At 49.1% G+C, this 16,484-nt stretch overlaps 1 protein-coding gene and 1 pseudogene across 2 annotated transcripts; both read right to left on the reverse strand.

The window, feature by feature from the left end:
- Nucleotides 1-1,581: 1,581 nt before the first annotated feature.
- Nucleotides 1,582-12,184, reverse strand: ACKR2 (atypical chemokine receptor 2). 2 transcript variants are annotated; one of them, XM_004754276.3, is made up of 4 exons: nt 12,032-12,184; nt 8,910-8,956; nt 6,725-6,808; nt 1,582-3,522 (listed from the first exon to the last, which is right to left on the reverse strand). In XM_004754276.3, exon 4 carries the CDS (start codon nt 3,491-3,493, stop codon nt 2,339-2,341), a length of 1,155 nt encoding a protein of 384 aa, XP_004754333.1. In that variant the 5' UTR covers nt 3,494-3,522; nt 6,725-6,808; nt 8,910-8,956; nt 12,032-12,184; the 3' UTR covers nt 1,582-2,338. The 2 variants fall into 2 exon arrangements, with proteins under 2 accessions (XP_004754333.1, XP_044944945.1); XM_045089010.1 differs by lacking the exon at nt 12,032-12,184 and adding an exon at nt 10,531-12,023.
- A 2,317-nt stretch (nt 12,185-14,501) lies between these two features.
- On the reverse strand, nt 14,502-14,946 carry LOC123394336 (annotated as a pseudogene).
- Nucleotides 14,947-16,484: the final 1,538 nt, after the last annotated feature.

The following is a 16,484-nucleotide window of genomic DNA, read 5'->3' on the forward strand; positions in this document are numbered from 1 at the left end:
AGAACACACAAAAAACCCACGGGCCCAAACCCAGGCCCATGCAGACACAGTGACATGTTCATGTCGGACCCACATACACAGCCATTTGTACTATGCACAGCCCACACGGCAACACACACACACACACACACACACACACCAGTGCTAGGGACAAGCCCTGCCAGGTGCTGGCATACCTTGTCCCATTCCATCTGTGCATCATGGATGCAATGTCGGAGACTCTGGGTCGCTAGACCCTGTCAGTGCAGTCAGGCTGCTCTGTGTGCAGGCCTGAGGTCCTGAGGCAGATTTCAGGAGCTCTAAAGTAGAACTGCATCCCCCACATCCTCAAACAAGTCAGCACCTTCAGAGCCAGAGCTCCGTTTCCTAGGGCACCATGGGAGCTCAGAGTCCTTTGTGACAGTGGGAATCTGGGGCCTTGGGAGAGAGAACTAAAGGCACAGGAGTTGAGTGAGATGGAGGACGGGAAAAGCAAAGCATAGCAGAGTCAACTCTGGCAACATCCGGGGACAGCCCTGCTCATGACACAGGGGCCATGACTAGAGCATCCGAAGCTCGGGGAGAGAGAAGAAAGAACGGCAGAATACAGAATACTGACCACCTGGTCCATTCTCTACCCATCCATCCACTTTAAAAATGCTCAATGAACCTCTGTTACATCTGAGCACTGGCTTAAGCACAGGGGATACCGATTTAGTACGTGGCAAGGTCCCTGATCTCTTGTGCATCTCCAAGATCACAAGATCATCTCTTGTGATCTCCCCTAGTCTATCCGCCTGTAAGTTTCCTTCCATGCATTACTGCCTGCCAGGCTCTGTGCTGGATTTTCAGGTTAGGTTGTACTGTGGGCCAGGGGCTCCCTGGGGAAAGGTTTTCAGTGGCCAGGACAGATGCTAACCACTGGAGACAGGAAGAAGGAAGCATTTAGGCAGGGCAGATCAGCCAGGAATCAGACCTAAAGTGACAAAACAGCTCCACGTGAAGGAATATATGGGTTCGTGTAACTGTCAGGTCCAGGACTGGAATGAGCTTCGGCCATGCCTGGATTCCAGGGCTTCCACACTGCCCTCGGGGTCTGCACACTCACTGGGCTATCACCTCACCCTCTGAAGTTGGAGTTGATGAAGGAGAACCCCCCCACACACACACCACACATCCACAAACATCCATTCTAGCATGTTCTAGTTGCTGCATTTCACAAGCTCTGTCTGGGTCCTGTGCCCATCCTAAATGAATCACCATGCCAGGGAAAGGTAAGGCTGGAAATGGCCCAAGTCCTGTGATCTACATGAATGCCACCCAAAGCACAAGGCAGAGGGAAAAACAAGTGGTTTCCCAGAGCAAGCAGAATTCCATTACAGAACAAGGATGAGAGGACAGCTGGCTGAAAAATGACCCCTGTTGCACAAGAGAGTGGGCAAGCATAAAACAGGGAGGTGGAAATGTGTAAGAAACAAGGGGTGGGGCACCCAGGTGGCTCAGTGGGTTAAGCCTCTGTCTTCGGCTCAGGTCATGATCTCAGAGTCCTGGGATCGAGCCCCACATCGGGCTCTCTGCTCAGCAGGGAGCCTGCTTCCTCCTCTCTCTCTGCCTGCCTCTCTGCCTACTTGTGATTTCTCTCTGCAAATAAACAAATAGAATCTTAAAAGAAAAGAAACAAGGGGTGCCTGGTGTCCAGGAAATGAGAAGTAAAGAAGGAGTATAAGGTAAAGCTGGTAAATGGGATTCTCCTTGTGAAAGCTCCAGTCTTGAAGCTGGACAAAGACTTTAGACTTGATTGTGCAGGCCCCAGGGACCCCCGAAGGCTTCAGGGAGGGGACATGGGAAGCAGAGGGAGGGTGATCCTCCTGGACTATTGGGAACACGTGTTCACTCTGCCTCCCACCTGCCAACCCTCACATTCCAGGGAAGTTCCCCAGGCCCCTGTAGTGGAACCCTTCCCACCCCTCCTGCTTCCCGGACCCTTGGAGCCACCACCAACACTGTGACATTAAACAATATTGCAGCAGTTCTTCCCCAGCTCAGCTCCAGGGAAGGGAGCCAAATGGTGGATGGCAAATCTGGGGTACTTTGAGGAAGACTGGAGTGATGGCTGCGGGTCAGGTAATCATTCTGGCCTGTGGGTGCAGATCAGATGACAGGAGAGCATGATGACAAGAAGCACAGCAGTCAGTTGGGAAGCTACTCTAGCAATTCGTGCACGAGAGTCTGGTTTCCTGGATGACCACAGGGTGTGGCAACATGGTCCCTGAAGCCTTTGGTAAGACGGCTTTGGGTGGATGCCCAGCAGAGGTAGGTCCCATCCACTCTCGCCAGACTGTGGTATGGTCACTCAGGCTTAATTTTCCCCCATATCACTCTTGCTGGGGGAGAGCTCAGCCTGCCTCTCCCCGAGGTCATTCATGCCGGTCATTTCTTCTTGGGCTGTGAGCCTGCTACTCTCAGAGCAGCTGGACAGTGGGGCCTGTGCTGGGCCAGGTGCCTGATGACGCCTGAGCACAGTGATGAGGAAAGCTTTCAGGTACTGGCGGAAGTGGCGGCTGGAGAAAGCGTAGAGAATGGGGGTGAAGCAGCAGTGAAGGAAAGCGATGCTCTCGGTCACCTGCAGAGCATAGTCTAGCTGCTTGGCAACCTCACATTCCCCAAAGATTTGCAGGTCCAGCAGTGAGTGCAGAAACAAGGTGAGGTTGTACGGGAACCACAGCACAAAGAAGGCCACCATCAGCGCTATGACGATCCTTAGAGCCCGGCCCTGGCCTGGGGGCCTCAGCCTGACCAGGACACAGCCTATGCGGGAGTAGAAGAAGATCATGACAAGGAGCGGAAGGAGAAACCCCAGGAGGTTCTGCTGGAAACGCAGGAAGAGCTTCCAGATGGTCGCATGACCCCCAAAATCTGCATAGCAGTTCCACACACCTGTGGGGTTTTCATGTGTCTGCACAAAGACCATGTCAGGGATGGAGACGGCCAGGGCCACAGCCCATACCGTGGCAGCCAGGAGCAGGCTTTTGGCCCGGGTTCTCAGCCTGTGGTGGGGCTGAGCATGGACAATCTCCAGGTACTTGTCCAGACTCATGCAGCTAATGAAGAAGATGCCACTGTAGAAGTTGATGGTGTAGAGGGTGCTCACCATCTTGCACAAGAAATTCCCAAAGACCCAATGCCAGGCCACGGAAATGCCCCAGAAAGGCAGTGTCACCACAAACAGGAGGTTGGAGATGGCCAGGTTCAGCAGATAGACCTCAGTCATCCGCCTGCGAGGTATATACAGAAGCAAGACCACTAGAAGGAGGAGGTTCCCGCCCAAACCCAGCACAAAGATCAGGCTGTAGAAGATTGGCAGGAAGATCTTGCCAAAGGCTACCACCTCATCCTTCCTGCAGAGCATGAAAGCCACCTGGTCCAGGTAGTACTCATAGTCATAGAAGGAGCTGCTGTTCTCAGAACTTGCAACCTCGGTGGTGGGCGGCAGAGGGGAGGTGGTGGAAGCCATGTTGAGAGGACACTCCCAGTTCTGGAGCTCTGTGGGCCAGAGTATGGTGGGAGAGAAAGAAGATGAAACCAGGCATTCTTTACCGTTCTCCAAAACCACTTTTGCCACTGCTCTGGGAGGCCCTGCACACTCTTCACATCGACATCAGTACCTGTAAGCTAGTGAGGAAGAGCACAAGTGTGGGGAGCCTGAGTCTACTACGTAGAGCGATGTCACCCTAGGTGGGTGGCTTAACCTCAGGTGTTTTCATAAGACTCCCTTCTTCCATTATGGCTTCTCTTCTTTATTTTCTCCTTCATCGTTTGAAAGAACTGGTCATGTCTCTCAGATTTTTCTTTATTATTTAGGGGATACCGGTTCACCTATGTATTATCTCTCCATACTCTTCCTCATGTATGCCTTATAATTATTCTTCTTTGTGTGCCTTATTTAAAAAAAAAAAGATTTTGTTTATTTACTTTGACAGAGAGAGAGATCACAAGTAGGCAGAGAGAGAGGGGGAAGCAGGCTCCCTGCCAAGCAGAGAGCCCAATGCGGGGCTCGATCCCAGGACCCTGAGATTATGACCTGAGCTGAAGGCAGAGGCTTAACCCACTGAGACGCCCAGGCACCCCCTTATGGTTGTTTTTTTTTAACAAGCACTTCTCTTCAGTGGCTTATTTTATGCATAAATATCTAGTGTGTGTCCACCCTGACTTTCAATTTTCTCGACTTCTATCACCTAAGGATTTCCCTTATTTTTGTTATTTTTTAAAACACTTTATTTTAAAAAATTAGCTTTATATCAATATTTTATTTACAAATATTTAATATTTTAAAAATAAAAACATTTTATCCAGTATATGTAGTTTTGAAGCAGAAAGGCAAGGTCCATCTTCCTGAGAGACTCAGAACCTACTAAACTTTCCATATCCCCATTCTTCCATATTTAAAATGATACTACTAATAACAGCACCTGCTTCGTGAGGTTCTTGTGAAGCTTAAATGTGATCAATCTTGTAGAGCACTTCACACTCTACGGAAAGAGTGCCAGAACAGAGTAAGCACTCATTGAATGTTAGCTTAAATTATTGCTTCGTTGAGAACTCAGTCCATCGTCTTCCCACCAGTGTCTTCTCCTCTCTTGAGTCTCTCTAACTGAATGGCACCACCAACTACTCAGTCACCTAGGACTGCAACATGGGAGACACCTCGGATTCCTTCCTCACCCCCCACACCCCACCACCTGAGAATCTCTACCTCCTTACTGCCATTTGAATATGTCCAACATTTCTAAGTCCCATAAAAATGCATACATGATACTCGTTTAATAGAATCAAAACAAATGAAACAAAAATACTTTGAAGAGTTCAAAGAGATGAAAGGGAAAGCAGAGAACTGATAGGCACAGCATTCAAGATGGGGGCTGCCTGGGTAGAACCTGGAGGCATGAGAGGAGGGCAGGTCACTGTCTATGGTCAAGTTAGTTCCCTCTGGAGCAGTGGTTTCCCAGGTTTTAATTGTATTATTAAAAATGATTTTTAAGGGCACCTGGGTGACTCAGTGGGTTAAGGGTCTGCCTTTGGCTCAGGCCATGATCCTGGGTCCTGGGATTGAGCCCCCAATCAGGCTCCCTCCTCAGCAGGGAGTCTGCTTCTTCCTCTCCCTCTTCCCCTCCTCCTGTTCATTCTCTCTCCGTCTCTCTCTCTCTCAAATAATTCAATAAAATCTTTAAAAAATAAAATAAAATAAGTGATTTTTAAGAGAGAGCCTCACATGTGCCAGTGATAAGAATCTGTGATGATTTCCATTCTGTGTTCCAGGAGACAGACTTCATGTTCAACACATTAGATTGTTTGCCAATGAAGAAGAGGGTTTTGGAGGAAAGAGTAGGAGATAAAAAAGCGTCATTCAAGGAAGCAATCATGCATGGCCTCTGGAGTGGAGCCTTTAGGCTAGTGTTTATGGTTCATAAATCAAGAAATACAAATCAAGCCCACTTTGCACTTCTGTGCTTTATTTGTTATTTTTTGATTCAAGAGATATTGAACTTTTTAATATATTCAATGCCCTTTTGTATGTCTTCTGTGAAGAGTTTTTTTTTTTTAAAGATTTTATTTATTTATCAGAGGGGGGGGGAGAGAGCGAGCACAGGCAGACAGAATGGCAGGCAGAGGCGGAGGGAGAAGCAGGCTCCCTGCCGAGCAAGGAGCCCGATGTGGGACTCGATCCCAGGACGCTGGGATCATGGCCTGAGCCGAAGGCAACTGCTTAACCAACTGAGCCACCCAGGCATCCCAAAGAGTTCTTTGTTTTGATGGGTGGGATTCTCATTTTATAAGATTTTTTGGTAGGGATTTAGCTTCTTACTTATACATTGCAAACATTTGCCCCAATCCTTCCTGGTAGAAGTTTTGCCTCTCCCCCCCCCCCAACCCCCTTGCCCAGGAAGAACTCTGAAAGAATTGTTGACTCAGGGCCTCAGCTGACGCAGCCTATATCCACGACACCTGGACTTCACAACTGATGGAAATCTACTATGTTGCTGAGACAGAAAGTCTCCCAGGGAAACCCCTGAGTCCTCCTGCTCAGTGAACCTCTGCACCACCCTTGGGCTCCTATCAAATGGCATCTGCCAAATGGGGAAAATCACACACATGCCCTAGGTCTGTCTAGAAGTTCAGCCTGGGTGGCTTTATCTAGGGCTGGGCTCTGGACTGGCCTCAGGATATCTGCCTCATGCCTTCCTTTCCTGTTCCTCCTCCATTTCCTTCCTCTGCATCTGGGGTCTCCTGTCCCTGAGCCCCTCCTTTTCCTAGGCAGCAGTGAGGACCATGACTGGTGTTGGAGTCCATGAGCTACTGGAGTTGGGAGGAGTGAGAGCTCTTCTGCACTTGGGCCTGATTAGGGATTATTCATTAGAGGTTGTCACTAACTAAACACCATCTCTTGTGGTCCAGCCAGCATTACTGACGTTGATCCTGACCTGGTTTCTCAAAGTCCCCTCTTTAACAAACAATCAGGTCTGATGATTGCTTTGATGAAAGCCAGAAGTCAGGGTCAGCAGGCTCCAGGCAGGCCGAGGTCACCTTTACAAGGTTCCTTCCCCCTTGGAACACTGTTCCCTTCCCTCTCATGGCCTCTGGCCTCCTGATATTTCACTCTGGGAATCTTTCCAGGTTGCCTTGAACTCTGAGACCATGAACCCCATGCTCCAGCCTGCCCTTCAGGTCCCTGTCAACTCACACCTACCTGTTCCTCTGGATTCACTGGGGTTTTTGTTTTTTGTGTTCACTTTTCTTTATGCCTGAATTCATTTGGTTTATCCAGCAATACCTTGAAAAAAATAAAGGAGGGTATCAGTTATATGCATGCTGGTATGAATTAGCAGTATGAAATTCTGTTGTGGAACCTTTGGGGAAATCTAGGGAATTATATGGGGAAGGAGGATTTAAAGAGGAGGGAAAACAAAGGTGAGGTGAGCAGAGCTTCCCCAACAATGAAGCCAAGGGCACAAAAGCAAAGTACAGTTTGTCTCTGGAGCAGTAACGTCATGGTCTTTGTGACTTCCTGAGGCTGCCAGCCTGGGTTGGCTCCAGCTTTGACTCAGCAAGAATCTCTGGCCAGAGAATAATGTCTCCTCCTGAGGATCTACAGCTCGCCTCCCTGGACCTCTCAGAGAAGTCACCGTTGAGGCAACAAGAGAGAGGATATTGCTATGTCCATCTAGGCAAGAAGGCAATGATATTAGTTGAGCTCCTTCCAAGAGCTGAACACCCGGATGCAATCTTCTCTTTTAATCCTCACCATAGCTCTGGGAAGCAATACTGCTATGATTCCCATGTTCTAGATGAGGAAACTGAGGCTTGGAGTGGGTGGAGTCCCACTGCCCCCAGCTTCAGATCAGCAAATCAGGGACCCAGGATTGGATTGCCCCAATAATATAAGGTAGAACTGGTGACCCTTTCCCTCTAGTTCCCTTTTTCAGTATGGCCAAACCTGAAGTTGAAGGATGGGCCTCTGGTAGCAGGACTTCTGACCTTAGTAACCAGTGGCAGAAAATACCCAAAGTCGTTAATATGCTAGAACAGCTCCCACAGGCTTGTGAGAGCCAGTTATGCAACATCTGGGAGGCATTCAACAAACGATCGTAGAATTAACCAATTCCTCATTTGGGGATGTTAAGTTGGTAGCTTGAAATTGATCATGGGGAGGCTATTTCTACCGTTGCAAATGCTACAAATTGGAGCTTCCCCTCCTTCTTGCAAATGCCCCCCACCACCACCTCTATCCCTGAGAGCTGATTATTAAACCTTTGCTGGAATGCCCCTGATCAAGACCCCATGAAGCCTGTCCTACCCCTGTCCATTTTCCTCTGACCCTGTCTGTGTCTCCATCACCTGTTCTCCTCCACGTGCCACATCAGTCCTGTAGCTGCCCTTCTCTCTAGCCAAGGGCCCTTGGGACAGAGTCACGTGTAGGTGGCCCGTGGCCCAGCCGTACTGAGCACGCTGCCCCCGTGCAGCCGTGACTAGTGAACAAATAAACAAGCTCAAATGTTGCCCCAAAAAGCCACACCAGCTTTCAAAATGTAAAACCAAGAATAGCATCTGAGATCACTCCTAGTGAACAATAATTATGCTGGCCTCCTTACAATTTAGAAATCATATCCTTTAAAATGCAACCCCAATTCTCCCCTCCCAGAAGCCTACTCAGGCTGCTAGCCTAGTGTAACTCTTGCCCTAACCCCCAGCTCTCACAGAAGGCCACTCTTCAGCCTCGGTGCCTGTCTCCTTGAGTGCAGTCACCTTGTGAGACTGGCTTGTCTTCTCTGTGAGGCAGGGGTTGGAACTCACTAGTACAGGGCTGGCATCGGAGAGGCGTTCAGCAAGTGACCATGGACTTAATCAGTACCGTCACCTTTCTTTATCCCTTTTTCTCCCACCACATTTTTGCCTTGCTTGGCTTTCTGCCTCCCCCCCCACTGGTGCCCTGGACACAGCAGAGCCAAGACCCTCCTTGTGTGGGGCATTTCCCCAGCCTGGGTCAGCCCTGCCACCGCGGCTTTGGAAGCCCCTAGCCGTGGAGCACATCCGGCCCACTGCTCTCCTTGAGCCACGTTCAAGTGCTGTCTCCAGCTGGCACAGCCTCCCTGGACCAATGTCACAGGATGTGCCCTCTGACCACCCCCAGCTTCCTCCCTCAGGAGGCTCCCCTAACTGCTCTGGGAGGACTGGGATGGAGATGGAGTCCAAGGCCAGGACTCCACCCTGGCCCAGCTTGGGATGGGCTCCCTCTGCCTATAAATCTGGGTTTACCATTCTGCATTTCTGGCCTAGCTGTGGCTGGAAAAATTGAAGCAAGGAGTTAGGAAGTGACGCCCTCTCCAACCACAGAAAGTGCTCTGGCCTTGGGACATACATAGGGGAATACTTGCCTTTGGGTGAACTGGTCACAGCTGGGGATCATTCTATTTTCTTACCCCTGGGATTGAGAAAACACCAGATGTTAAACCTTACTGCCTATGTGACAATTTCAACAACAGTGATAAACACCCACCACTTCCATAGCACTTATGTTGGGCCAGGCTCTGTTCTCAGAACTCCATGCATTTCTTCCTGGAGGCAGGTGCTATTGTCATCTCCATTTTACATATGAGGAAAGTTAGTCACAGAGAGGCTAAGGGACTTGCCCAAGGCCACACACCTACTAAATCACAGAGCTGGGCTTTGAATGCAGGCTGAGTCTGGGCTTGCTCATTAAAAGACACAGGTGAAGGATGGGGCCTAGAGATAAAGTGACCGATCAGGCTGCGACTGTTGCTTGGGGGTGCCTGCATGGAAGAGGCTGGGGGGCTGATGGTACGTGAATGAAAAACAGGGAAAGGAAATGCCAGTCATACAAGGAGGACCCGAAGAAAGAAGCTTAGTGTCTCAGGAACGGCACACTGGGAGAGAACTCATGAACTCAGTTGGGTCTCTGCTTCACTGCTTGGTTTGGAAGGCCCTTGGGCTTGAACTTAGGGCCCTGCCACCCCTAACACAAAGTCAAGGCTTCCATCCTGGAGCCCTTGACTTGCACAAGCCTATCTTCTGGCCCATAAAATAAAGAGTACTCACAGAAAAGAATTTTGTGAGGAGTAAATGGCGTGCAATCTTTTAACACTATAGAGTTAGAGCTAACACCATAGAGTCCAAACACTGGCTTCCGGGTGCTGAGGCAAGGAGCTTTACTTGTATTGACTTATTAAATCCTCACATTTACCTTACAGAAGTTATAGAAGTTCAGTACTATTATCAGCCCCCTTTTATAGCCGACAACACTGAAGCACAGGGAGGTTAGGGAACTGGCCCAAGATTACAGAGCAAGTGAGTAGTAGATTCAGGAACTGAAACCCAGATTTTTAAAAAGATTTTATCTATTTATTTATTTATTTTGAGAGAGAGAGAGACCGAGCTTGGGGAGAAGGGCAGAAGGCAGAAGAAGAGGGACAAAATCTCAAGCAGACTCCATGCTGAGCGAGGAGCCCAGCACGTGGCTTGGCTGGATCTCACAACCCTGAAATTATGACCTGAGAACCAAGAGTCGGACACTTAACCAACTGAGCCACCCAGGCCCCTCTCCCAGAGTCCATGCTCTTCAACACTAAGTCATACTACCTCTCAAAGAAAGTCCCCCTCTGCCAAGCTTACTGTGTATTAATGTACTCACTTCTCCCAACAACCTTGTGAGACAAGCACTATTATTATTCTCATTTTATAAATGAGGAACTGAGGCTCAGAGAGGGGGACTAACTTGCCCAAGGACACTTGGCAAGTGTGCTACAGGGTCAGAAATGGAGTCCCTGCAGCAGCTTCAGGGCCAGAGCCCTGGACCACACACTGGGAGCTCCACTGCTGGGAGCTCTGATCTCAGACTCAGGGAAGGCACAGCTGCCCTCTTCATGATCCGCTTCCTTGCATTTGGATTCATTGTGATGTATAAGACACAGTGGAAACAATAGTAACTGGGTCTCGACATTTACACGGGGCTCCTTACCTCTCCAGGGGCCTCCTTACCTCTCCAGACTCTTAAGCCTGCTCCTTGCAAGTCGTCCTGGGTCCCTTAGTAGAGGCAGCAGGTGTCACATCCCTGATTCCTCAGGAAGTCCAGAGCCACACCACAAGTCAGGCACAGCTGACCTCAGAGTCCTGACTTGCGGACCCCTGGACCATGGCACGATCTCCCTTTCTCTCTCTTTAATTTTTAAGCATGTGTTTGTCCTGATTACCGAAGTAACATATGTGCAATGTAAAATGCGGAAATATAAGAGAAAAAAATAGAAAAGAGGCTGACTGCTTCCAGGAATATTCTTCGGGAATATTTTGGTGTATCTTGTCTGTTTTCATGTCCGGAGCTCTGTCCACTGCACTACACCGCCCTGGATTTGTGGAATCACAGAGCCTGGCTGGAAGAGAGTGCCTTTGTTCAGTCCCCTGCAGGGCGTAAGGGCTTGTGAAGTTTACTCCTGCTCCCTAGGAGATGCGAGGCCCGCCTGCTCCCCATGCTCCCTGGGACCCCACATTACTCAATGTTTCCTGGCTCTTATCAGGGACTGGGGATGTTTGTGACATTGATAAAATCACAAGGCAACCCCTCCTCCCAAAGCTTATTTCAGTTAATAAAAATGAAGTGGTTTTAGAGCCCAACTCTTGAAGGAGCTGCTGCTGGAGAGGAAGGTATGATTTTCATGTCTTTCCTGAACCACTTTTGTTTTTTTCTCCTTTGTCTCTTTCATTGTTGCCTGAAATCTTACCACTAGGGCTCTCTGCATTTCTATTTCAGCATGCTGCTTGGTTCAGAATGAAACAAGTCACCACCTCCACTACCCGCAGGGAGGGTGGGACACTTGGCATGGTGCGGCACGGAAGAATAAACAGAATAGATGAGCCCACTTCTTAATGACTGAGTTACCCTGGGCAAATTACTTAACCTCTCTGAGCCTTACCTAGCAAATGTCTCCTTCCTGGAGTGTTTAAAATAATCAAATGAGTGTCTGGCACCTAACTATTGGTTCCCTTCCAGGCCCCAAAATAACACTTGGCTCAGCCCAGGATGGATAAGAGGAAATCTTGAGACTGTCTGAGGCAGAACAACGGGGTCTAAGGAGAGAGTGCAGACATAGGCAAAAGAAGACCGCACCGCTGGGGAACCTCAGCCCTGGGAGGGAGAGCTTTAAAGACCATCCCTGTCTGTCTCCATGGGGAGCCTGAAGCCCAGGGAGGAAAGGGAATGCCTGAGGTACTCAGTTGTCTGATACCAACTCTCAGGGACTTCGAGAATCCACCAAAGCAGATTCTCAGAGCTGGAGTGAAGGCGAAAGGGGCCAGCGGACTGCCTCACTCCACAGCTGCTGAGGCAATTGCTCCAAGAGTTGCCCTAGAGAGAATGTTCCATCTGACCCATTCGCACTTCCCTCTCCCCACACCTGTGGCCACTCTCTAAGCCACTGGACCCAGTCTCTCTTTCTGTAGCCCCCCGGGTAGGGCCCAGCCCAATCCCACCATGGCTATAACCTACCAGAGCCAGACCCACTTGCCTGGGGGTGTCCAACTTCACCCAGGAGGAGAGCAGCAGCGCCTGGGTCCTGCTTCCTCAGAGAAGTGCAGAGAGAGTATGAATCCTCCCCCTCTGGGATCAGCCCTGCACACATCCTGCTTTTAAGGCGGGGACAGGGCATCCCTCTACGCCTGCCGCAGCCTATTTCCCTCCCTGGAAAGGAGTCAAGCCCAAAGGACCGCTCCTCATTAAGGAGCAACTCCCCCTACCCCAAGACAATCTAATGACTTTAGAAAATATTCCTCCCCAACCACACCTCTCTGGACCAGTTCCCGGGCTGCTGCACCAAGGAGATGAACAGCTCCAGGCCAGACCTTTAGGTCTTTGCTTGGCAGCCTTTCCCAACTCCATCCAGCTGCATTGATCTCAGACACCTCTCCGGCACCATCTGACTACCACCCTCCCCCACATCTCCCCTAGCCAAAATTCCCACCAAGCAGAGCCATGTCTGCCTCCCCAGAGAGTCAGGAATATTCTCATCTCCTGGACTTTCCAAACCATCTTCCCTCTTCCTCCACCCTTCTCCCTCTAGGACTCACATCACAGCATGTATCTCTGCCTGTTTATTTGTCTGCTCTCCTCCTGGGTCAGGAACTCCCAGGGCAAGGACCATACTTGACTAACCAGCCTGACACTAGGGCCAGGCAAGAGCAGAAACTCACTGAATATGTGTGCGTGTGTGACATTCTGCCTGCTATAGGCATGCCAGTATGAGGGTATCTCTCTGCCAGGACAGCACCTGTGGTCTGGGGGCAACATCTCAGCCACCTCCACCTCCCCCCCCCACGGCCAGGGTGATACACAACAGGAGCTTGGTCCTGCTGTCGCTACCTGAATTAAGCAGTAACAGAATAATGCCTGGTGGTCACAGGTACTGGCATTGGAGTCAGACTTGAATCTGGCGCTGTGGGTACCTATGTGTGATCTAGAGATGGTGGGTTCACCTCTTTGTGCCTTGGTATTCAGATCTGCACTGGAGGTGGGGACCCTGTCTTCTTCAGACTCTCATGATGAGAACTAAATGTCCCCAGAGAGATGGGCACGGACCCGGGGTCCACAGGCCACCTAGCATGGAGGTCAAACTGTGATGGGTTCTCACCCCAAAAGAGGGGAGCAAAGGACCTTCCAACTGAGTGGGTCTCCAAGTCTCTCCAGGCCAAATAAATGCTGGAAGGATAAAGAATAGGGAGATAGCCAACAGAAGCCACAGAGCCCTGGTTCCCCGCTGGCGATGGATAACCTTTAAAGATTGTCTTGTTTTCATTCTGTATTAAGTCTCTCAAGAGAAGTAGAAGAGCTAAGTTCTAGAATCTAGGCTCTTTCCTCTTCCCCCCACCACCTTATTGAAATTTTTTATTTTAAGATAATTTTTAGACTTGCAAAAATTGTGCACAGGATTTCTATACACCTGTCAGGCAGTTTCTCCTAATGTTAACCTCAGAACCACAGTATAATGATCTAAACCAAGAAATGAACATTGACACGATACCATTCTATAGACCTTATTCAAATGTCGCCAGCTCTCTCACTGATGTCCTTACTCTGGTCCAAGATCTGAAGCAGATCACATTCCATTTGATCGTCGTGGCTCCTCAGTTGCTCCGTTTCGAGGGCAGTTCCTCCATCTTGTTTTGTCTTTTATGACCTTGATAGTTTTGAAGAGGAATGCAGAACACCGCTAACTTTTGGTATGATACTTCTTCAAGGTTAAATTATAGTTATGTATTTTAGGTAGGAACCCCACAGAAGCGACATGTCCTTCTGTGGACATTGTACCAGAGGTATATGATTTCAATATGTCTCATTACTGGCAGTGTTAACTTTAATCACCCGGTAAGATGGTGTCTGCCAGGTTTTTCCACCATAAAATTACCACTTATTCCTTCGTAATTAATAAGCAGCTTGTGGGGAGGAACTTTTGCCCATAAACATAAATATTCATTCATCCATGGTGCTGACAATTATTACTGTATTGTTTGCCAAACAGTGATTTTTCTATTTCCATAATTCTTGTGTGTGTGCATGCATGCGTGCATGCATGTGTGTGTGTGTGCTGGTAAAGTTTATTTACATTGCATTTCAGCACATCAGTCACATTTAAGTCCTAGAGATTTGTATTTATTTACATATAGAATTCAGGACGTTCCTGGGAGATTTTTTTTTTTTCCCAAAAACAAAAACGGGCACCTGGATCCTGGATGGCTCAGCCAGTTACCTGTCTGCCTTTGCCTCAGGTCAATATCTCAGGGTCCTGGGATCAAGCCCTGCATCCAGGTCCCTGCTCAGCCGGGAGCCTGCTTCTTCCTCTCCCTTCTCCCCTCCCCCCATTAGTGCACTCTCTCTCTCTCTCTCTCTCTGTTTCAAAAAAAAACAATAAAATCTTTAAAAACAAAAACAAAACAGGAGACAATTAATATGACAGTTGGGTAATTTAATGAACCTCATGCTTCAGTGGGGGCTCCTCTGGGATTTTAGAGTGAACTGCATCTGAGGGCTGCCACTGGCAACTCATGAGAGAGTCGGAGAGTTCCTCGCTTTTCACCATGAAGTCCTTCTTTAATTCCTCAATATTCTAATGAAATTTTGATCTTCCAGTGGGTCCTCGTCTTGCTTTTCTGACAGAAGTGTGCTTTCCTCAGGCATGACCAGAGTTGCAGCTGGGTGTCCCTAGAAGGGTTGCATGCTTTTCCATCTGGGGCACCATCACACTTCTAGCCAGAAAGGGAGGAACCGCCATGCTGTTGCTCGAACCAGTTGCCTGAGCGGTAACCCTGGCAGGGCTGGAAGGCTGGCTTCACCCTCTGCCAGTACCAGTAATAATTATCTTGTAAAACTATGCCAAAACCTGCAAGACTCAGCCATTTATCCAGGAACATTACAAAATGAAACCAGTTTGTATGCCTGCGTCAAAAATTCTAGCTCAGGGAGCTATAACCTCTTACCCAGCAAATTTCTCTCACAGTTTACATCTTTTTTTTTTTTTTTTAACATTTACTAATTGGACTTTACCGTAAGAAAGGGTTGGCCCTTCTCTCAATTTATTTATGTATATTGTTATGGACTCAGGAGTATTAAATTTATTCCATTATTATCATCATCAATTTTGCTGTTCAATTGTCTCATCCTCTTTTGAAATACTTCAGTCCATCTGCTTCCTGTTGAGCTGGATTTCCAGCCACAGCCCCTCAGTCACCTACTCCCTGTGTGCAGGGCAGATTCCGAGCCCTTGCACCAAGGGCCAAGTTTCTGGGGAATTCACTGAGGCACTTTCCCAGCAAAGAAACGGACAGGTCCCAGCCACGGGAAGTCAGTCATGGTTCCAGGGTCAGGGACTTCCAGAAAGGGCTGACCCTGCCAGGTAGACTCTTCCATAATTCATCCTGCCCTCCATAGACCCACCCAGGCCTGTCCCAGTAGCAGCACCAGCTCAGACCTCACATGTCCTGCGTTTTTCATCCTTGACCCACTCTTCTCTGCCCAGCGCAGATATAGCCGCCAGCGAGAAGTCAGGCAGCAGACAGCTGGGCAGCACTTTACCATATTCCTTGGTGCAGAGGAAGCACCCTCCTCCTGGGGTTTAGTTCCCAGCTGTTCTCCACAGATCCCAAGAGCGGCCAAAGCAAAGACAGCCTGGCACACTGCAAGACAGACTTCCTAAGGACAAGAGGGACTTTCCCGTGTTGAAGTGGGCTGGGAGGAGAAGGCTCTGCCTCATTTTCTTGCATTTTAAGATGTGCAAGGGTTATTTGCCCTGGGAAGGATGCAGACCCTAGCCTCTGAAGCCAGGCAGCCAAGATGCACAGGGCCCTCTCCTTCAGGAGACCACGTTGCTTCAACTTCAGAATACAGACCTTAAAATACTGTTCTCACACATTCCTAACACACAATTTTAACACATTGACCGCATCTAGTATTACAGCAAAAAGTGACATCACATTTTCAAAACACCTGCTTCTATTGTCAGCTGAGGACTTGAATCCGTGAAACTTTTGCCGGCAGCCTGACCCTTCCTGTCCTCTACCAGCAAACTCCAGGCCCATCTCCCCTCCAGAAGCTTCCCCAATCTCTCCAGCCCTCCCTGATGCCTTGCTTTGAGCTTCCTGTCTGTAGAGGAAATATTGATCAGGGGAAAGTCTGTCTCCCTGCTAGCCTGCAAATTCCTCATAGTAAGGGTTTTTGTTCATCTGTACGCAGTGCCTGGTGCTACTCATGGAGCCCAGGCTAGGGAGCTGGGCAGTTGACTTGCTGACAGAGCTTGGCCAGCACTTGACAAGCTGGGGTTCTGATGGAAGAGCCACCATTTGGCCCTGCCTCCAGCTCTGCCTCACTCTCCGTCCCTTTCTCTCTATTTTCTGTCTTCCTTGGGCAAACTTCATCCCTTTCTGAGCCAAGCCCATTACAGAGTCAGTCTGGA

The sequence above is a fragment of the Mustela putorius genome, unplaced genomic scaffold (genome assembly GCF_011764305.1).
Source record: "Mustela putorius furo isolate JIRA1106 unplaced genomic scaffold, ASM1176430v1.1 tig00003834_pilon_pilon_pilon, whole genome shotgun sequence".
NCBI lineage: Eukaryota > Metazoa > Chordata > Mammalia > Carnivora > Mustelidae > Mustela > Mustela putorius.

What these genes read in the sequence shown, in the direction of transcription:
- ACKR2 (XM_004754276.3), bottom strand. Translation starts at nt 3,493, where the DNA reads ATGGCTTCCACCACCTCCCCTCTGCCGCCCACCACCGAGGTTGCAAGT.